The following is a 23,077-nucleotide window of genomic DNA, read 5'->3' as shown; positions in this document are numbered from 1 at the left end:
TCTCTCTCTCTCTCTCTCTCTCTCTCAGGCAACAGTGCATCTCTCTGTCTGTTTCTGCAACAACAGCGCCCCTACTGGTACTCATGAGTCACACATAAGTCACACACATTAACATGAGTCACATAGGTTAACACGAGTCACATAGGTGAGTGAACACGGACATTGCTGTTCCTTGGAGTGGTTGCACCACTCAAAAACTAAAAAAAAAAAAGAAAAAGCAGTGTTAATTTTGTCGACTAAGACTAAAAGACTAAGGTTTTTTCAGAAGACTAAATAGGACTAAGACTAAATGGCGTGTTATACAAAAGACTAAATCAAAATATCGTGGAAAAAAATGAACACTGCTTTCCAGGTTAACACTAATAGGCTATTAAAAAAAAAGAAAAGAAAAGGGTGTCTGTGATTTGGAACCCGTGGAGAATTTGCATGTTAAACAAATACCTCCGCTGTTTCACACTCGGAGACTAATGAGAAGCGAATGACGAATGAAAAGGAAAGAGGTGAAGGTTCTCTTAAGTGTGAGGGAAACAAGTACAGAGGGTGACAAGAGTGTGTGTGCGTGCGTGCGTGTGTGCGTGTGCGTGTGTGTGTGCGTGCGTGCGTGCGTGCGTGCGTGCGTGCGTGCGTGCGTGCGTGCGTGCGTGCGTGCGTGCGTGTCTGCGTCTCCAGATGGTAAAGTGGAGAGAGCTGTACTATTACTTCACCCTGTCCGTCACGAACACAGCAGGGCAGATGTTAGACTCGCCCAGTTGTCTCTATTACACGTGCACACGTGTGTGTGCACTCACACACTTAAAACACATTGAGAGCCCACGCAAAACTGCCCAAAAATCACTTTCACCTAGAAAATCCATTCACATTTTTTATAATTCAGCTGACTGTGGAGACACATGCTGGAACTTTTTACTTCGAAATGTTTTATAGTTTCTGAGTTATTTAATTTAAACGCCAAATGCATTCTCAATGGCGAAAACACAAACTTTGGCACCACGTATTAAAAAATAAATAAAAAAATCATTGTTTTGATTTTTTTTGATTTTTTTTTAATAAAAACAAATATATATATATATATATATATATATATATATTTTTTTCCAAAGACGTCCACAGACGTCTTGGGCTATGCCCATGCGGTAATACCAAAGACGTCTTGGGCACAAAATGTGTTTTAACAATGCACGACCACAGACTACCGCAAACGTCATGCACACACACACGCATCAGGAGTGTGTGTTACTTCTACACCTGGATGTGGTCTAGTCAAGTTGATCCTCTGAAAAAGCAGTTTGTAGACTTTACTAAGTCTAACCGGCCTATGATATGAGAGCGGGTTCTCATTTATAAATTATAATGCAGTCGGTCTAATAATCTAATAAGGGCACCATTTGAGCCTGAATGTACTGTATGGTTTATCCATCACAACTCAGACACCCTTAACCCATTTTGACCTGAGATCATATTCTAAAAATGTCTTCTACATCCTGACAGTTTTCTGAAAAAGCTATGTTTCTATGTCAGTGGTTCTTCGATTTTTCAAAAATAGCAGACCTACAAGCTCGTAGCGCGCCACTCGGTGGCGCGCTATGAGCTTGTAGATCTGCTATTTTTCAATAGCTAAAGCATAACATAATGCTAACACCAAAAGGGGTTAAAAGGGACACTTCACCCTTTTTGCAAAAAAGTACATGTTAATGACGTTTAGAAGATTTAGAACACTTTCCTGGGGGGTCTTTATGTGTGTAATATGTGGTTTTAGGACTACATGTTGTCTCAGTAAGACGGCCCTCCCCCTATCCACAAGGAGGAGCAGTGAACCAAAGCATTATGGGAATTGTAGTCCAGGAAGGAAGTGAGCCCAGTCAGGGAAACTGGGCTCACTGCTAAAATATCTAAAACCACATATTACACACAAAGACCCTCAGGAAAGTGTTCTAAATCTAGTAAACGTCATTAACATATATATTTTTATATTTAAGAACTAAAAAAATAAAGGTCCTTCAATTGAACAATTGAACAATCAATATATCTTTAAATGTCTCCAACGAGTAAAGTATCCCAAAAAATCTAACCAAAAATTGTATATCTTCTACTTTATGAAAATCAAGTAATCCATACATTCATCGAATAAAAAGGCAATGCATTGCTCAAAAAAAAGGGAATGAAGTGTATTACTCACCCCACCTTCAAGTCAACACAAGACAACAACCGGTTCCCTTTGTGCAAAAGCTCTAAACTGATTCAGAGTTTAAACCTTCAGAAACGTTCGACCAAACTTCCTTTCTTCCCCTTCACAAAGTTCTTTGGTCAAATTAACTAATCAGTGGTTTAACAAGTTCTTATTGTTGTGGCGCCTCACTTCCTGTACTTTTATAGCTGTTCCTGGTACCTCACTTCCTGGAACTATTGCTAACATGCTCTTCCCCACAGCTCCCCCTATGAGCAAACCTTGTCAACAGAAAATGAATGACCATATTCATACCAGTACACGAAACAAAACAAAGAATTTCCCTTATACACTACATTTATGAGATATTTATTTACCCATATTTTAACCCATTTTGGGCGGGAACCCCTTTTGGTGTTAGCATTATGTTATGCTTTAGCTATTGAAAAATTGCAGATCGACAAGCTCATAGCGCGCCACCGAGTGGCGCGCTATGAGCTTGTAGGTCTGCTATTTTTTTTAAATCGAAGAACGACTGACATAGAAACATATAGCTTTTTCAGAAAACTGTCAGGATGTAGAAGACATTTTTAGAATCTGATCTCAGGTCTAAAAAACTCAATATAATGCCGTTGTTATCGCCCAGTGTGTTATGCTTCATTTTCTTTCAATGCTCAGACCAGGACAGGAAATACATTTCTTCACACATTAATGTACGTGACAGTGTCATGAAATTTTTTCCCCCCCTGGCATGTCTCCGTCAGAACGCGTGGATTCCGTCTGCGGTTTGCGGCTCATACACACTCGCCAGCGACGGATCATCGGAGGAGAGAACTCTCTGAGGTAAAGATGGCATGCCATAGAACAGGGACGGGAGCTTGTAGATCGTCTATTTTTTTGCTATATTTGAATTGAAATTCTGAATAATCTTTTGCTTTTTTAACCCATTTTGACCTGAGATCAGATTCTAAAAATGTCTTCTATATCCTGACAGTTTTCTGAAAAAGCTATGTTTCTATGTCAGTGGTTCTTTGATTTTTCAAAAATAGCAGATCTACAAGCTCGTAGCTTGTAGATCTGCTATTTTTCAATAGCTAAAGCATAACATAATGCTAACACCAAAAGGGGTCCCCGCCCAAAATGGATTAAAATTGGAATCCTGAAAAGTAATATTTTTATTTAATTTCAAATGCCTTAAATTATAGTTATGTTAACTTTATGAACTAAATACAAATACATTGAACATAGAAAAGACAATGGTATTTTAATATTAGTCATTCAGCTACTAATTTAGAATGGAGTCATTCAAGCGAGTCATGTTTGGATAACAGCTGAAATCAATAATATATCAATATTCGGATATTAACCTGAGGTTAACCTTCCAACGGTCTGAAGAAGAGAAATGAATCGATGTTTGAAATTCTTTATTAGGAATAACCCTCGAGATGTTTTCGATGCGGTCTTAAAGAACGCATCGAATGAGGAAGAACGAGGAAGGAATGAGGAAAGAGTTTATTATTAGTCAGCATAGCAGGTCGTACAAACTGCATTGCTACGACGATTGCAAAATATCACCTGACACATGCGTTATTAACAAAACAATTATCCTTTTTTTTTGTAAACGCTACTCCTCCCACAGTTTGGACGGCACGCACTTGGAGCCATATGTCAAATCGACCGGGCTTCATCGGGAATGGTGTGCTTTGTATTTTGCTAAGACAAACGTTGTCGAGTTGAATTGATATTAATTAATTTAGTGAATTCATTTGACCCATGCATTCCTGCCATTATTCTGGTAGAGTGTCTCAGCCCTATATCGGTCGCTTTCTCGCCTTTAAGGCGTATAGAGCGTATGCGCATGCTTAAAGTGAATGGCACATCGAGTGGCAAATCGAGTGGAAAAGCAACAGGCAAAGTGAGTTTAATGCAATCAGATATGACTTTTCTGTGTGGATGTATGGGCTGTCAAGGCCAGAAAGTATTTTTTTGCCACTCAGTAGGCGTTCCTGCATAACTTCCTGGTTTGATGATGATGTCACACGGACACACGCATACCCTCTATTACTGGTATTATAGTATAATACAATATAGAAACTAATGAAATGTTCGAATGGAGCTCACGTTTATAAGGAAGCGACTCAAATGTCTTCCAGCTGAGTTGCTTTGTATCTACTCATTCATATCAGATGCACCGTCTGTTTCTGGAAGCAGGACGTCGAGGGGAGAATAATATGCATACAGAAACACACACAACACCACTCTGTCAACGTGAATGACATTGTGTGTGTGTGTGTTATTTCTATATGCCTGTGTGTGGTCAAATATGTGTGTAGATGAATTTCGTGTGTGTGCGTGCGTGTGTCGTTTCTAACTTTTTCATGTGAACAAACAAGCTCATAGTGTTTGAAATTCCTCCAACGAATGCAATAAAGTAATATTACACATAGAGATGTTATGAGGATGTGGATTGGACACTATCCTCGTGTTGTGTGCTTTGAATTGTGTGACATCATAGTGTGACTCATGGCTAAGAAAGAGCACAAGCCGTGATAATGCAGCCAAGTATTTAAATTGTGTACCTATTTATATTTTGCATGTTTGTGCTTTGCATGTATTTACCGTACAATGCACCTGTGTGTGTGTGTGTGTGTGTGTGTGTGTGTGTGTGTGTGTGTGCGTGCGTGCGTGCGTGCGTGCGTGCGTGCGTGAAGGGGAGGCTGGCCGTGGCAGGCCGCCATCCGTTTGCGAGGGTCCCGCGGTGACGGGCGGCTGGTGTGTGGAGCCACGCTCATCGACACATGCTGGGTCCTCACCTCTGCACACTGCTTCAAGAGGTAAGCTGCAGCAGTCACACACACAGCTGGTGAGCTCCTGTGTGAAAATGTCGGTACACGCCTGTGTCTGTCTTCGTTTTGCAAGACTTGGCGTGCACGCTTTAATTTACCACAGAGCTTCCATGAAGCCATTCCCCGCCCTCCCCGAAGCCCCGACATCTCTTCAACAGACTTCCTAACCCCCCCCCCCCCCCCCCCCCCCCCCCCCTCTGGTCTTAACCCATTTTGGGCGGGAACCCCCTTTTGTAAGCATTATGTTATGCTTTAGCTATTGAAAAATAGCAGATCTACAAGCTCGTAGGTCTGCTATTTTTGAAAAATCGAAGAACGACTGACACAGAAACATAGCTTTTTCAGAAAACTGTCAGGATTTAGAAGACATTTATAGAATCGTTCCCAGGTCAAAATGGGTTAAACCTCTCTCATGAAACCCGGCCATGCACTCGGGACTCTGACATGGGCCTATAACCACAACTATGATGATGATGATGATGTAGTGACCACTGCTCTGGTGTTTGTGGTGAGCGTGGGGGCATACTGAGATTATTGCATCCATGCCGACTTCATCTCAGCCACTTCATCTAGTCTAGGGGTTGCCTCAACAATGGCCCCATTTTTCACCTTGTGTAAACGGCAGAGGGAAAGCAAAACAGAAGAAGACAGGGAGATACAGAGAGACAGAAAAGGTGTGTGTCGGTGTGTGTGTGCGTGCGTGCGTGCGTGCGTGCGTGCGTGCGTGCGTGCGTGCGTGCGTGCGTGCGTGCGAGGTTGAGCTCACAAAAAAAAAAACCACCAAAAATGTAGGGCTGCCGCCTACAGGCCTTATATAAGTCTGCAATGTTCATTGTGATGTCTGTTGTCAGACAGTGTGTTTTGATTATGATAAATATCTTTGGGTTTGTGCTGTCAGTTATAATTTCCAGGGGTTTATTTTGCTTAGAAAACCAGAGCTCCTTCACAGCCAGTGTATACTATTATGGCTCACGTTACACACAAACCCGCCCTCTCGCGCTTCGTTTCTACCTGTGATCCGTCTCGCTATTTCCACATTAGGGCCATGGAGGAATTCAAAAGCCTTCCCTATATTCCATTTTGGAACGAACCCACTTCATGTGTGGCTGTAGTAGGTGGATGTATAGTATGTCAGACTGCTATTGAGCGTTGAAATCTCATAATACACGTCGGACATTCATAGGTATAGCTAGTCATCATCATCATTTTTCGACCGCGGTCGAGATCATGGATTTCACAACGCCATGCCAGACTTTCCGGTCCTTCATTGCCCATCCCCAGTTCCTGCTTACTGATGCATGTGTCCCTAGCGATGATGACATCAGGGAACGACAGTTTTCTGGTCTGCTTTGAGGCAGGATTCCAGAGAAGAAGGGAAGATATAACCTCATTGTCAGCTCTGTAGCAGTGGCCGACAAACTGTGTTATTCTGGATCGGACTAGTGAAGAAACACGGGGAAGGTTGCCGTATATTAGATTAGTCGATGGGTGGCTCTTCCAAGACAGATTACTTCAGTACAATTTTGAGAAATTTGTACTTTACTTGAGTAATACTTTTACTTCTACTCCATTACATCTCAGAGGAAAATATTGTACTTTTATTCCACTACATTTATTTTACTTGTAGATTTTGATTATTTGAAAATAGCTGATCTACAAGCTCACAATGTGTCACATCAAGGCAAAACTGGAAAAGAAATTCCAGACAGAGTCCTTGAATGATGCAGAGATGAAGTGGGGGTTTTCAATGATCTTTTTACATGCAGTGATCAAACTGAAGTAGAACCAAAGTGTCTACAACACTAACTGGACAGTTTGGCCTCGAGTCTTTCCACCTCAACAGTCCTTCAGTGACGGCAGGTCTCCCTACTTAAATAGGCTAAGCCCCTCCCACTGGACCATACCAAACCTGAATTGATTCCACAATTTTACAGTTAATTTCTTAATGTCCAGAGACAATACATTTAATGTAGCCATCGCATATTGCTCAACAAAATATCCACATCTAAACATAATAATACTCAGTTTCCCACTTTACACAAACCCAATGTTGGTGTTATTATGTTCCCTATACACACAGACCCACAGTTGGTATGCTCCCTACAGCTGGAGCCAACAATCAATCATCAATCAACAATCAAACAATATATACAGTCAAACAAATATCATGCCCTTCAACAAAGAATAATTCGAACCCTGTTTGTTAAATTCAGTGTCTGTTTAAAGAAAAGAGGGAGAGGTAAAAGGCCATTTAATTTGCTGAATGAGGTCCCCCCCCCCCCCCCTGCTAAAATAGCAGATACCCAGACAAATCGTTTAGGGAGCGTATATACAGTACATTTAGTTAACTGTTAACCGAAATAAGGAATTATATGAGTGAAGTCTCTACATTACAAAGCGTTTTCTGTTTTCTTTTTTTTTTTCTTTTTTTTTTCTTTAAGGCCTATGGGATGATTTGTTTATTTTTCATACAGTTCTTTATGAGGCGATCTGAAAAAACCCTATGGGGATTACAATGCAAATAAAAAGTACATGAACCCGCGGACCTATAGCGCTCTCTACCGATATTGACGTCAGAGTCGGTGCTCCCCATACAGGGAGTATTGTCCGAATTAATCACTATTTGAGTCCACTGAGTCTGGGTCCCCGTATGGGGAGTAGGGAGTAGGAAACAACCCTAGCAGCCGTAGTCTCAAATCAAAATAGGCCTCTCAGTATGTGAGTTAACTTGACTGGGGACAGACAGTATGGAGACCGAATAAGGAGTCAACAAGATATAAGATATTAAATCTGAATGTGGCCTCAGGAAATCCATAATATAAATATGATAAAATAATATAAAGGATAAGATGAACAACCCTGTGTAAACAGGCAGTAGGCTATGAGTAAAATGATGATAAAAGGGCAAGATGACAATATGACCTATATGGAACACGGTCTGGGCCCAAAGTTCTATCTGTGTTGACCAACAGAATATGATGGAGTGGCCAACTTGACATGACGTGTAAACAACATATCAGCAACAACAACAACAGCAGCAGCAGATCATCTGCAAACAGTAATCAATCCAGTCAATGTCAGGTTTGGTCAGAGCGGGGTATTTGTTGAACAGATTGGCCACAAAGGCCAGATTGAGTTTAGGGTTTCCCCTGACGACATCCGTCGGAGTGACAAACTGGCGGCAGCCCAGCCTGTCCGCTTGTTGCAACATAGCCTCTGCCCTCTTCAGGTCGTCTTCCTCACTGAAGCCTTCCATGCTGATGTCTATGCGTGGCTGGTTCTTCTCCGTGCCTTTAGGGGAGATTTGGTTCAGGAGGTGGAAATATGCGTTGGAGTCCTTGAAATCAGAGCTGAAGTTGTTAATCTTCTGCCAGCCAGCATTCTCCAGGTGGAAGTTGACCCAACGCAAGAGGAGTTCTCCAGGTTCTTCAGGCGACAGCTTCATCAGATCTTCCAAGGTCTCTCCATCTCGTAGCAACGCTGCCAATGCTTCATTCCTGGTGAGCTCGATGTCAGCAAACAGGCCGATCTTAATGATCTGCCACAGAAGACCCAGCACCAGATGAGGCTTCCCGTCTCGCAGGTCCACACCTCCAATGTTCACGACATGGCAGCCTATGGCGGAGGCCGAGTTCAGCGCCAGGTTACGATTTTCCTGCAATGTGAACTCTGTCAGCTTTTTTTTGTTCGGCTTATTTATGGCTCTCTCGTCGATGGTGTCTGGCACCGACAGGTTGATCATTTTGCAGAGTACAATACCATCTCCCATGGCCGTGAACAGAGAGTCTGTGTTGGGTCCATTGGCAGCACATGTTTGCAGTCATTGTCGTTTTCCAGAGCAGCGTTGATCCAGTTGACAAACGCAAAGCGCTCCTCCTCAGAGAAGGTGTGGATGCCTTGACTATAGCAATCTATGGAGACGAGGCCTTCTTTTCTGTTGATGGACTTTTGGAATCTTTTAGCAATATCACTGCTTGTCAGCTCCTGGAATATCGATACAAACTCGTCAAAGCTGATCTTGTTGTCTTTGTTGCGATCCAGTTTCTGGATGATGTCCCTGACCATGTGCCCTGCCCAGGGGGATGTCGGCATGCTTGAAGAGCTCATGGAGTTCATCCTCGCAGATATATCCACTGCTGTCCAGATCAACTTTCCCAAAAGCTTCTCTCAATTTGTCCAGCTCGTCTTGTGAGGTCCTTCCCGCCATTGTCACGTGATGGTCCTGAAGTGGTCGGTCAGAGAGAGGTGGGTCTTCGAAAGAGAGAAGTGGTCGGTCAGAGAGAGGTGGGTCTTCTGTCGATGCAATGGAAAACCCGGTTGTGGCTCAAAGAACAGCAGAGACTCACAGGTTTTTATACCTGCCAACAGCTACAGCTCTGGACAAGTAGCAAACAGACATGATCAGTCACATGAGGGTCTGACAATTGATTAGGTCAGGTAAAAGAGTTGGGAGACCACAGTGCCCATTGTCCAAGAACAGTGGTATAGACGCATCTACGCAAACATTACATCCCACGTATGTCTTTGAGTCGAAGTGCAGATCTCACAATGATTCCAAAGTTATAGGTAGAGAAAGAGAGTCTCTAAAGGCAGATTATATAATATAGCATATCGTTGCTATATTAGCTTTTTTTTTTTTTTTTTTTTTTTTTCGATACATTTTTATTTCATTTTTTAGATGAAAGGCACAGGTACAGGCATACAAAGAGAATGCATACAAAGCGTAATTCAAATGATTTGCCTACTGCAATCAGTGGCTTGCCCCTCGCCTCATTTTTAAAAATCCTACCCCCAAACCCCTGCACCAACCACCGTTGACAAAAAAAAAGAGAAAATATAGTAACGATAACAATTAAATGCAACATAAACATATATCAAAACAAATTGTGAATAAAAAACAATAAATTAATCCCTCCCAACCCGCCCCGTCATAGGCCTGAAAAGAAAAAGATATGAGCAAAGATTTCAACAAAGACCCAAAAAAAAAGGGATTATACAGATATAATTAGTTATATATGTCATGCTAGTTATATAGTAGAGCAGGGGCAAATTATTTTGGGGGGTCCCCAAAATAATTTCAAAAAATATATATATATATATTTCTTTTTACATTTTATTTTCACGATTTTTCAAAAATAGCAGACCTACAAGTTCATGAGCTTGTAGATCTGCTATTTTTCAATAGCTAAATTATAACAATGCTTAAAACATCAAAAGGGGTTCCCGCCCAAAATGGTTTAAGGTTATTGTAGCAGTCAATTTATATTGGGGGTCGGGAGGGGGCGGGGCGGGGGTCCCGAGACATTGCCAAAGCATTTCCGGGGGTCCCCGGCCAAAAAGGTTGAGAACCCCTGTAGTAGAGTAGCGTTTTCTGTTTTCTCTCTACTTGCTTCCATGATGTGTAAATCAATCCACGGAGCTACTCTCTGACTTCAGCTGTTATCAGTTGTGAGAAGGCATCTGTCTGTGAGCCAACACAGTGACTTCACTTCCAGCATGACAGACAGTGTCACCTTTCATATGGGTAGCTGAAATAGGCTGATCAACTATGCAAGCACAGATAAACATGCCCCCCCCCCCCCCCCCCCCTAGGCCCCTACCCCTCTCTCTCGCTCTCTCAGTTCAGATTTATTAACCTATTTTGACCTGAGATCAGATTCTAAAAATGTCTTCTACATCCTGACAGTTTTCTGAAAAAGCTGTGTTTCTGTGTCAGTGGTTCTTCGATTTTTCAAAAATAGCAGACCTACAAGCTCGTAGCGCGCCACTCGGTGGCGCGCTATGAGCTTGTAGATCTGCTATTTTTCAATAGCTAAAGCATAACATAATGCTAACACCAAAAGGGGTTCCCAGCTTCCCGCCCAAAATGGGTTAAACCCCTCATGTGTGTGCGTGCGTGTGTGCGTGCGTGTTTGTGTGTGCCTTGCTTGCCGATCAGAAGGGTCATTATATCCTTCCCAGTAGAGGATCTCTTTCCGGACGGATCCTTGCGGTTGTAACAGGACACGGGGACTTGGCTCGGCCCCGAAAGGCCTCCTCCTGCTTCCACTTGTCTCTCGTATATCACTCTGCCTCATTCTTAATCTTATCCCTCCTCCCTCCTCCCTTCTGTGTCTTGATTCCTTAATTCACTCCATCCGTCAGTAAAATGGTTCAATCTGTATCTTTATCCCTTAATCCCTCCTCCCCTTCACTCCATCCATCAGTAAAATGGTTAACCCATTTTGGGCGGGAACCCCTTTTGGTGTTTTAAGCATTATGTTATGCTTTAGCTATTTTTGAAAAATCGTGAAAATGTGGTGCAAATCTTTGAATATATATTCTTTCAGAGCCAACGTTTTTAACTCAAATCTTTGCTTCTGGGGGGTCCCTGGAAGTTGGAACAACATATTTTCAGATGGGGGTCGGCAGCAAATTACATATAATCTTGGGGGTCCTTGATATGAAAATGTTTGGAAATGAAACATGGGTTTTTCAGAAAACTGATTTAGAAGACATTTGTAGAATCATCCTCAGGTCTAAATGGGTTAAAGATGGAGTGCAGTGATTTTTTTCCCCACCCTAAAACATGATCATCAGGTATTATTTATTATATAAGGAGGACAAATTTTTTTCAAAAAAGTGTACAGTATTTGTTAAAATGTCGTTTTTATGTGGACTGGTGGGTGGTGATGGGTGGTGATCCACCTGAACTGAAGCCGCAACCCACAGCTGTTGTTGTATGATAAAGGGGGAGGGGTTAGGGGAGGGGATAATAATATTAACCCCTCCCCTAACCCCTCAATAAAAAAATAAAAAATAATATATTGTGATGTCACTATATCACTGTTTTTTTTCTTTGTTTTTTTTTTAATTGGCACGTTTGACTGTCAAGATTTCAGCCTCCAGGAAGAAACACTAAATACAAAGGGAAGACATCATTGCACATGACAACCACACCGAGGGGTCTAATTAAGTACTGTCACCTCATAAACACATGACATAACAACCACACCGAGGGGTCTAATGAAGTACTGTCACCTCATACATACATGAAAAACTGGGAAATATACAAAAGATCACGGCACTCCATCTTTAAGTCTGTATCGTCATCCCTTCCTCCTCCCACACTCAAACACTGAATAATTATACAGCCTGAGTTCCGGTCATCTCTAACTTCTTCTTCGTCTTGCTCTCTGTACCTTTTAAGTAGTGCAACCACTTCGTTAAGTGACTATGTGTGTGGGTGGCTGGCTGGCTGGCTGGCTGGCTGGCTGGCTGGCTGGCTGGGTGGCTGGCTGGGTGGGTGGATGGGTGCGTCTGAGCACGAAAACAGCATGGTTGTTTTTCACCACTTGTGCGCAACCTAACACACACACAAACACACACGCACATATTAACCGTATATATGGTGATTTTGGGTGTGCCAGTATAGTACAGTACAGTACAATAGGGTACAGTAGAGGGACCCCCACACGGTAACTCTCAACCGTTTTGGACGCTGGCGGCTTGCCAGAATCGGGCCGGCACCCTGGGTGCCTGTGGGTGCGACGCGTTGTGAGCTTGTAGATCAGCTATTTTCGGGGCGCAACCCAGAACCCTTTAGCCAGTGGAGATGCGGTGTACGACATGGATTTCTAAACAAATTTGTTCAACGCAAAATGCTACATTCCAAGTTCATTCTCCTGAATGCTGCCTTCCGACATGGCATGGAAAGGAGTGGCATTTGCATTTCTTTTACCATCAGTAAATGCTGCATTCGTGGTGTGGAGAGGGCGGTTGTTTTACAGACGGGTAAAAGGGCTGAAGCCCCCTTTGATGTCTATGTGTGCACGTCCCCTGTTAAAAATGTTAACACTTCCAGTGCACCGTTATTTTAATGAAGAAGCAGCACTGGAAATTGAGGAAAGACAATGACGTGTGCTATGCACAGTCAGATATTGCATACATGGGCAACTGGCGGCCCGGGGGCCATGCACATAACTACCAAATGCATTTTAAATATATAGCAAAAATAGCCGATCTACAAGCTCAAAACGCATCGCAGTGCGACACGTTTTGATCTATTATAGTTTTATATATTTGAGAAATACAGTGGTCCTCGCATCGTCGGGGCAGCAGTGGCTCAGGGGTAGAGTAGCCTCGGAAACCCAGACGTTTTTATTTCCAGGGAGGAAAAAAAAGTCGGGTCCGAGTCCACTTCAATTCGGCATAGAGTAGCGCAAACATCGCTCACTCTCTGCTGATTTCAGATCGTCTGCACCTTTGTTAAATTGACAAAAACACGCACACATGTACACACACACACACACACTCATCTCTCTCTCTGTCGCTCTAAGTAATTAGTCTCATGTTGCGCAGCTGCGCATAGTTTCTCCCGGCGGATCCTGCCGGGAGCTGCCTATGCCATAAAAAGCATAGGTGAGTTCCAGGCTAGGGGTAGAGTGACCGGATGGAAACCGCAAGGTTCCCAGTTCGAACCCGGCCTCCCCCAGAGTTAGTGTCGAAGTGTCCTTGAGCAAGACTCTGAACCCCTGATTGCTCCCGATGTGCAGGTTGGTGCCTTGCATGGTTTCCCCCGGCATCGGTGTGTGAATGCGAGCGTGAATGGGTGAATGTAATGCACAATCTCTGTAAAGCGCCTTGGATAAAGGCGCTATATATAAATGCACCATTTACCATTTATCGTCAAAGTTGCATGCCCACCCCTGAGGTATAGGCCTATCTCACAGCCCCCTTTCCACGCCCCCTGAAAATACCTCTTTTAACATGGAAGTCTATGGACCGCAGAAAAAATAACACCATTAGCTCCAAAAGGGGGCGTGGAAAGGGGGCGGGGAAATGCTGTGAGATAGGCCTATTGTATGTCTTTGATGTCTCTCTAAATCCCCCTCCTTCTCTGTCCTTCATCCATCCATCCATCCATCCATCCATCCATCCATCCATCCATCCCTCCATCCCTCCAAGGTATGGGAACAACACGAAGCACTACAAGGTCCGCCTGGGCGACTACCACTCCCTGGTCCCCGAGGAGCACGAGGAGGAGTACGGCGTCCGACACGTCGTCCTCCATCCCAGCTACCGCGCCCACAGCAACGACTACGACCTGGCCCTGGTGCGCCTGTCCCCGGGCGCCATGGTGGGCCCGGAGCGGCGCCGCCCGGGAGCGTGCGTGTCCTTCACGCGCCACGTGCTGCCCGCCTGTCTGCCGCTGAGGAAGGAGAGAGTGCTCAAGCAGGCCAGCAACTGTCACATCACCGGCTGGGGAGACACAGGTGTGTGTGTGTGTGTGTGTGTGTGTGTGTGTTTGTTTGTTTGTTTGTTTGTTTGTTTGTTTGTTTGTTTGTTTGTTTGTTTGTGTTTGTTTATTTATTTATTTATTTATTTAACCTTTATTTTATCAGTAAAAACACATTGAGTCTGAGGGCTCCATTTTCGTCACCGCTAAACCCATTATCCCTAAACTTCTTTGCCTTTTTTTTTTTTTTTTTACTATTTTGATAAATGTATGGACATTATTACATTATGGACATTAACATGTGTGTTGATATGCTTGCGTGTGTGTGTGTGTATGTGTGTGTGTGTGTGTGTGTGTGTGTGTGTGTGTGTGTGTGTGTGTGTGTGTGTGTGTGTGTGTGTGTGTGTGTGCGTGTGCGTGTGCGTGTGCGGGGGCGGGCACTTCAAACAAAGTGAGGGGCAATTTGTTTTTGCAATTATTAAGTATAGGTTTTCTTTATTCTATGCTTAGTGGTTGCTTTTTTAAAACGAGGCTATAGGCATTCATAAATGGCATTTGACTGCACGGTAAAAAAGAAAAGACCACACCTGTACTGTACTGAAGGCTGAAAGACTCGATAACATGTGAACGGAATGTGCAGGTGCAGATTAGGTGAGGAGGAAGCCAACGCTCAGTCGTGCTTTGTCGCAAGGCGGTGTCACGCGGAAAGATATCCCATTTAGACCTGACATCGAAATTTAAAAAAAAAAGTCTTCTAAATCATGACAGTTTTCTGAAAAACCTATGTTTCTGTATCAGTGGTTCTCAATATTTCATGTGAAGGACCCCCAGAATTATATGTATTTGGCCGCCGACGCCCATCTGAAAATATGTTTCAACGATTTGAGTGAAAACGTTCGCTCTGAAAGAATATATATTCAAAGGTTTGTGCCACATTTTCACAATTTTTCAAAAATAGCATACCTAGCATACCTACCTCGGTGCTGCGCTATGAGCTTGTAGATCTGCTATTTTTCAATGGCTAAAGTATAACAATGCTTAAAAACACCAGAATCGGTTCCCGCCCCAAAATGGGATATAGCAGACCCCAATGATATGAGCTCTGAGCTCATAGGTCTGCAATTTATGACGGAGCGCAAATTAGGCTCAGGGTGATGGTTCCCGGGACCACCAGTGGTCCTTGAGGAGGGTGCCACTAGGTGGCCCCCCAGATTAACCCATTCTGACCTGAGATCAGATTCTGCTATTTTTCAAAAATAGCAGACCTACAAGCTCGTAGCGCGCCACTCGGTGGCGCGCTATGAGCTTGTAGATCTGCTATTTTTCAATAGCTAAAGCATAACATGATGCTAACACCAAAAGGGGTTCCCGCCCAAAATGGGTTAAATGATGGAGAGTTGTTATAACCAAATGGACCCTTATAGATCTTTTAACTCTTGAGAGCGTAAAAATGAAACCAAATGGACCTGTATACGGGTCCATTTGGTTTCATTTTTACGCCCTCAAGAGTTAAATTATTGTTAAAACATCTGCAAGTTTACACAATTAGAGAATATAGAAGATTTTTTTTATTTTGATCAACGCCAACAAAACATTTTTTCAGTTTTTGGGTCTGAGAGGCTAAATGTCATCAAACGGTGGTTTCCGTGGCTCAAATGCCTAATAAATAATGGACCTTATCAGTGATGTAAATAGGTTTTCAATGTAATGAGTCCCAGGATGCAGGGATGGTCTTTTAGATGAGTCCCAGGGACATTTTATGAGTCCCACTTCAACGACGTTAGGAGTCATATTTTTCAATTTTTACAAATTGCAGCATTTAACTCCCATTTCATTTTCTATGGTAAAACAGAAGCAGAATAACCACATAACTAAAGCAAGCAAAATAAACTAGAATAAAAAACAGTACAGTAGTACAGTAGTGCATTCCGTGGATGCAGAGGTCGTTGTTTTATTGCGTCCCTTAACTATAAACTGGTCTCAGGAGACGGGGTTTGTCGTATCGCTGTTCTTTTCTGAAGCAGTTTCTTAACCTCGTTATTGGTTTACAGCTGTAAAGGAGAGAGTTTTGTGTGTGTGTGTGTGTGTGTGTGTGTGTGTGTGTGTGTGTGTGTGTGTGTGTGTGTGTGTGTGAACAGACCTTTTCTAGAAGGCGGAGAAGATGAAAAAGGATGGGGGGGGGGGGGGGAGAGGAAGCAGGGAAAGAGAAAGTAAAAAAAGAACAATTATTATGTAAATATATAATAGCGTGGAGCGTGTGAAGCAGAACAAACAACAGATGAGCCGTGACATTGGCGGCGCATTTAACCCATTTAGGCCTGACGTCGAAATTTAAAAAAATGTCTTCTAAATCCTGAGAGTTTTCTGAAATACCTATGTTTCTGTGTCAAGGACCCCAAAAATGATATGTAATTGGCCACCGACCCCCATCTGAAAATATGTTGTTCCAGGAACCCCCCAGAAGCAAAGATTTGAGTTAAAAAGTTCACTCTAAAATAATATACATTCAAAGATGTGCGCCACATTTTCACGATTTTTTCTAAAATAGCAGATCTACAAGCTTGTAACGCGGCACTCGGAGCTTGTAGATCTGCTTTTTTTTTAAATAGCTAAAGTACAACATAATGCTTAAAACACCAAAAGGGATTCCCGTACATAACGGGTTAATGTGCCGGTGATTGGCAACAGGGCGTGTCAGCGAAAGTGTCAAGGGGCGTGTCAACGACCCGAGAGCCTCGGGGAGGCAGCACGTCGAGTAGAGGATGCTTTTAGCTCCTCAACTTTCGTTATCGGATTCATTTATAGGCTCAGGAGGAGTTTGGCGGGGGGGGGGTTCAGTTTAACCCATTCTGGATCCCTTTTGGTGTTTTAAGGATGATGTTATACTTGAGCTATTGAAAAATAGCAGATCTACAAGCTCATAGCACGGCACCGAGTGCCGCGCTACGAGCTTGTAGATCTGCTATTTATTTGTTTTATCGTGAAAATGTGGCACAAATCTTTGAATATATATTATTTCACAGCGAACATTTTTTTTTTAACTCAAATCTTTGCTTCTGGGAGGTCCCTGGCGGGAACTACATATTTTCAGATGAGGGTCTGTGGCCAAATAGAGATAATTCTGGGGGTCCTTGACATGAAAAAAGTTGAACACCACTGACAGAAACAGCTTTCAGAAAACTGTTAGTATTTAGAAGACTTTTTTTTTTTAAATCGTCCTTAGGTCTAAACGGGTTAAAAGTATTACGAAGGAAGTACCAAAGTAAGTCTAGCATGCAGCCCCCCCCCCCCCCCCCCCCCCCCATGTGCTCTACGATTTAAACGTGCAGGAATAAATAGGTTTGCTATTGATTAATAGGTTTGATATGATCAATTGGCTCGTGATGACACGTACGTCGTATACTCGATCCAGTTGAAGGATTTTCAACCCATAGTGCAGTGCTTGTTTGACTTCTGCGGCTTTCGGCAACATCTGTGTTTGGCCAACACTTGAGATGTGTACGAACTAACAAAGACACACAAAGAACGTCTTTTCTCGAGTGAACTGTGTGAGCACAATGCTGAGGTCATTAGTCACTGCCTGGTGTCATTATTAGTCTCGGCAGCTTTTTAAAACATCCCCTCTCACGTGGCACTGCATGTAGATTGTGAGAGAGGGACGCCACATGCTGGGGACGCATGCTTGTGTTCTCTCTTCTCTAGAACGATTGTGTGTGTGTTTTTTTCTTTTCTTTCTTTGTGTAAGATTGTGTAAGAGCGTTTGGCAGGGAGAAGAAAGGCTATTTAGAGAGGGTGTTATGGCGAGGTGGTGAGCTGTTAGCGCAGCTTAGTGTGAGATATGTGCATTGTACAGCTGCTTGGTTTGACTGACTCTCAGTCAGATGGCACGCACGCACGCACGCACGCACGCACACACGCACGCACGCACGCACACACGCATACGCACAAGAAAATATTGCACATACGTACATGCAGTGTCATCCTAAGCCCCCATGGAAAGGGCATTAAGACAGTGTGGTCGTAGATACAAAGGAAAGACGGATGTGTCATGGGAACCAATCCATTCATGTTGGCCAGGGATAGGGCACAAATCCTTCAAAAGGGCTAAATAATATTTCAGATTTTCCTTCCCAAGGGGAACAACAAAACCGTTTTTTTTTTGTGTGCTTTTTTCTGCCCTTCATGAAACGGATGGTTGTATCACTAAATAGCAAACATGTGGTAGCCTATAACAAAATGTAAAGACATTTCATTTATCAATATATACTGACTCTCCTCACAGGCAAAAAACAAAACAAAAAATAACTTAAAAACGTACTTAAAAGCGCTCTTAAGTGATATTTCTTTGTTGCATTCTAGGGAACATTATTAAAAATTGTTGAATTATTTATTTGTTCATCACATCATCATGTCGCTGCTCAGCTTGGCTCTTTTGGGCAAAGATTATTTGAAAAGAAGAAAAGAAAAGAAAAAGTCTATTCTATATATTCTGATAGTGTATACTATATACAAACAAAAACATTTAATTTACACCACCACTGGCTGTATAGTGCTTTAATTCAAATCAAAGAAATCTTTGAATGCATCAAAGCTGCACTGTCACCTGGGAGAAAAAGCTATAGTCACGCAAACGAAAAGCCTGTGGATTACTTCCAACGGATGAGGGATTAATAATTATAAGTCTCAAATCTGTCACCAGATGTCAGCTATGGTGAGCTAGGTTTTGTTTGTTGAAGTTGCAAGACAAAAAAACCCCCAAACTTAAATATAGGTGTATGAACACACCCGCAGCGTCCCCTAGCAGGAATCGAACCCGGGACCTTCTAGCTGTGAGGCGACAGCGCTATGCCACCCCCCTCAACCCAAATAAATACATAGCCTACATAAATTAATAAATAAAATAAAAATAAATAAATAAATAAAGGACATATAGCTCCCGCACTCAAACTTTCTACCGCTGAGCTATAAGAACGAAAATCCTGTCCCCTGGGAAGGGGAGATATTATGCTTTGAGCTTCATGCAATAACCTCGTATGATATCAGCCAGTAGTGATCCTCCTACCTGACCTAATTAAGCCATTTTGGACTGAGGCCGATTCTACAAATGTCTTCTAAATCCCGATACGTTTTCTTGAAAAACCCTATGTTTCTATATATGTCAGCGGTTCTCAAACTATTTCATGTCAAGGACCCCTAGAATTATATGTATTTTGCCCCATCTGAAAATATGTTGTTCCAGGGACCCCCCCCCCCCAGAAGCAAAGATTTGAGTTAAAAACTGTTCGCTCTGAAAGAATATATATTCAAAGATTTGCGCCACATTTTCACGATTTTTCAAAAGAATAGCAGACCTACAAGTACAAGAGCTTGTAGATCTGCTAAACAGCTAAAGCATAACATAATGCTTTAAAAAACACCAAAGGGGGTTCCCGCCCAGAATGGATTATTAAGCAGTGAATGTATACAACTATCTAACTGTAAGTCGTGCAATACCCGTTGAACAGAACCCGGGGGAACCAGTCTATGTGTGCACAAAAGTGGAAAAAAAAGAAGAAAAGGAACACAGACAGACACACAAGAGAAGAAAATTCCTGCCTTTGTAGATATATAAATATATTGTCGACGTCACTCGCGTCACTCGTGTCACTTCTATTTCTCGGATAGTGATACTTGCTTTGACAAGACACTGATAGACATGCCTGTCCTGTTTTTTCACATGACCTGCCGGGAATGAAAAGGCCTCTTAGTGCTCATTGTGTGGTGGAGAATGCCGTGCCTGTCGCTTTGACGGCTGTTTGTTTTGCCTCGATTTAGGAGATAGCATTATTACGAGTTACATTGTGTGAACAGGACGTACTGTGCTCGGCCCCCAACAATAATAAGACACTTGACGCGCAACCTTGTTGCCAGCAGAGAAATGAAACAATGTTTTTTTTCCCTACTTAAAAATCTGTGACTTTTTTTCCAAACGGCACAGTTTTATAGAGCCAGTGTCGCAGACCCTCCCCCGACGAGCGGCCCCGGAAGACAATAGAGGGTATGCGCGTGACATCATCGTACCTGGAAGTTATGCGGGAATGCCCACTGAGTGGCAAAAAACTACTTTCTGGCCTTGACAGCCCATTCATCCAAACAGAAAAGTCCTGTCTGATTGCATTAAACAATGTTAAACTCACCAACATTGCAGCTGAACGAAAAGCTTGAATTATCCTCTTTCTATCTGCAAAGTTTTTGTTTCATGAAAATCCACCATAGAAACGTTATGAGCTACTTTCTGTCAAGAAATGCCCTGCATTTGATTATTTTTCTAAGTGTCAGAGTTTGGAAGTGCTTGTTTTCAATAACACAATATTTTGCTGCCTCCTGCATTATGTGACATTTAGAAACAGGTGATACGCAGGACGGTGAGTGATTTCCAACGAGCGCTTCCAAACTCCAACACTCCATGCTGCTCAATGTTTTGCCACTCAGTCTAGATGAGGGGGGCGTGTCCAATTTTTTGGACCTAAGGCTCGGTCAAAGCCAACTAGGGTCGTGACAAATCATGACAACAAACAAAAAAAGAAAAAAAAGAGCAGGGTACAACACTTTTTTTTGTTGTTTCTCTTTTTTCTAATTATTTGTTTGGTCCAAAGAAATTGGTGTTTGTTGTCATGAGTTGTCACGATACGAGTTGGCTTACAGGTCTTTAAATAAATGTATACTTTCTGAATCGTCGATGGGAAAAATTGAATTGGAAATTGTCTTCCGGGTTGCTCGCCGTCATGCAAGGGATGCTCTAGTCTATATCATGCCGTTTAAACCCATCTAAAGTACTCAATATTTTTGAGTTAAAGTATAAATACTCCTGGTCCAAATATTACTCAAGTGAAAGTTGCTCTGTCGATTTTGTACTTGAGTTAAAGTAGTACTGGAGTACAAAAAACAAACAAAAACACCTGGGGTCAGTTGCACTGAACTCACTTACCGGTATGCTTTCTATGGCATAGGCAGCTCCTGGCAGGAGAGAAACTACACGCAGCTGCATGACATGAGACTAATTAATTAGAGCGACAGAGAGAGAGAGGAGTGTGTGTGTGTACGCGTGTGTGTGTGCGTGTGTGTGTGTGTGTGTGTGTGTGTGTGTGTGTGTGTGTGTGTGTGTGTGCGTGAATTTAACAATGGTGCAGACGATCAGAAATCAGCAGAGAGTGAGCGACGTTTGCGCTACTCTATGCCGAAATGAAGTGGCCTCGGTCCCAGACTTTTTCTTTTCTCCCTGGAAATAAAGACGTCTGGGTTTCCGAGGCTAGTTGCACTGGAACTCCCACATCACATGAAAACCGCCCCCATATGCACCCTTGCTGCGTTCAAAGCCTCCCCTCAAGACCCACCTATTCAGACTCACTTTCCCCGCTATAATAAAATCACACTTTCTGCCTTTTAGTCTTAGCTATTCAAATGTTTTTATTATTTTTCTTTTCTCAATGTTTAGCCTTTTAATTGAGCCTTCTAAAAGGTTTGTTTTGTAAAGTGACTTGGTACTAAGAAAAGTGATACGTAAGTCTGATGTATTAGTACTAAAAGTTAAAATTGTACATTTGCTGCGTTATTTACCCTATCGGTCCAATAGAAGTATGCTAAATAAGTTAAATAACAGGGGTCGTAATATAATCGGGGACTGGACTGTTTGACATTCAATGTTCTTTTTCCACAAATGAGTCTTGAAAAATGGGGGTCGTCTTATAATCAGAGTCGTCTTATATTCGGGACAATACGGTATTTCTTTTGTCATTTACCAACATATTCAAAAACAAGAAAATAATAGTGAAAATACAAGCCCACAACACGTCCTCAAATAAATGTACTTTGCTGTTGTCCAGTTTCCACCACAGCTTTTTAAACCCATTTTGGGCGGGAACCCCTTTTGGTGTTAGCATTATGTTATGCTTTAGCTATTGAAAAATAGCAGATCTACAAGCTCGTAGCGCGCCACCGAGTGGCACGCTACGAGCTTGTAGATCTGCTATTTTTGAAAAATCGAAGAACGACTGACATAGAAACATAGCTTTTTCAGAAAACTGTCAGGATGTAGAAGACATTTTTAGAATCTGATCTCAGGTCAAAATGGGTTAACTGCGTGTCTCCCTCTCAGGGCGTTCCTACTGTCCACTAGGGCATTAAGCAACTAGTCGACTAGTCGACTAGTTTACTACTAGTTTACTAGTCGACTAGTAAATCCACTAGTTGACTAGTTGATAAGAAGAAAAAAAAAGTTTTTATTTTTTTCCCGATGTTGTAGGCCTCAAGATCAGGTAGATTATAGTTATAGTCACCAACGTACACAGTTTTTAAATGTACAAATATTTATTTCCCCAAAAAAAAAAAAAAAAAAAAGGAACTTTCTTTTTTTACATAATAGGTAGTTAAACAACTAGTCGACTAGTAAACTAGGCAACTAGTCAACTAGTAAAAATGACTAGAAGTGAATGCCCTACTGTCCACCACATCTTTGTATAACTGCGTGTCTCTCCCCTCTCAGGGCGTTCCTACTCCAAGACCCTGCAGCAGGCCCCCGTCTCCCTGCTCCCCCGCCGCCACTGCCAGCAGCACTACCACGGCGCGTTCACGCGCCGCATGCTCTGCGCCGGCAGCGCCGAGCCCGAGCGCCGGCGCGTGGACAGCTGCCGCGGCGACAGCGGCGGTCCGCTGGTGTGCGAGCGCCCGGGCGGCGGCTGGGTGGTGTACGGCGTCACGTCCTGGGGCCAGGCCTGCCGGACGCAGCACTCCCCCGGCGTCTACACCAAGGTCTCCACCTTCGTGCCCTGGATGGAGAAAGTCATGGCGCGAGACGTGTTGTTGGGGGAATGA

At 42.9% G+C, this 23,077-nt stretch overlaps 1 protein-coding gene and 1 pseudogene across 2 annotated transcripts in view; one reads left to right on the top strand and one right to left on the bottom strand.

Moving 5' to 3' along the window:
- The window catches only part of LOC306922124 (neurotrypsin-like), a gene marked incomplete at its 3' end in the record, with an annotated part of 48,895 nt that extends 25,818 nt beyond the window's left edge, over positions 1 to 23,077 (top strand). The window contains exons 8-11 of the mRNA XM_079499520.1: positions 2,929 to 3,007; positions 4,876 to 4,998; positions 13,957 to 14,264; positions 22,749 to 23,077. Coding sequence (XP_079355646.1) covers positions 2,929 to 3,007; positions 4,876 to 4,998; positions 13,957 to 14,264; positions 22,749 to 23,077 — 839 coding nt within the window. The remainder of the gene's footprint in view (positions 1 to 2,928; positions 3,008 to 4,875; positions 4,999 to 13,956; positions 14,265 to 22,748) is intronic.
- On the bottom strand, positions 8,027 to 9,217 carry LOC306922125 (plastin-3-like; annotated as a pseudogene). Its single transcript has one exon. The product of its transcript is annotated as a plastin-3-like (transcript).

The sequence above is a fragment of the Electrona antarctica genome (genome assembly GCF_951216825.1).
Source record: "Electrona antarctica genome assembly, chromosome: 4".
Taxonomy (NCBI): domain Eukaryota; kingdom Metazoa; phylum Chordata; class Actinopteri; order Myctophiformes; family Myctophidae; genus Electrona; species Electrona antarctica.
The sequence above is the reverse complement of the archived record's forward strand: the minus strand, read 5'-3'. Positions and strand labels throughout refer to the sequence as shown.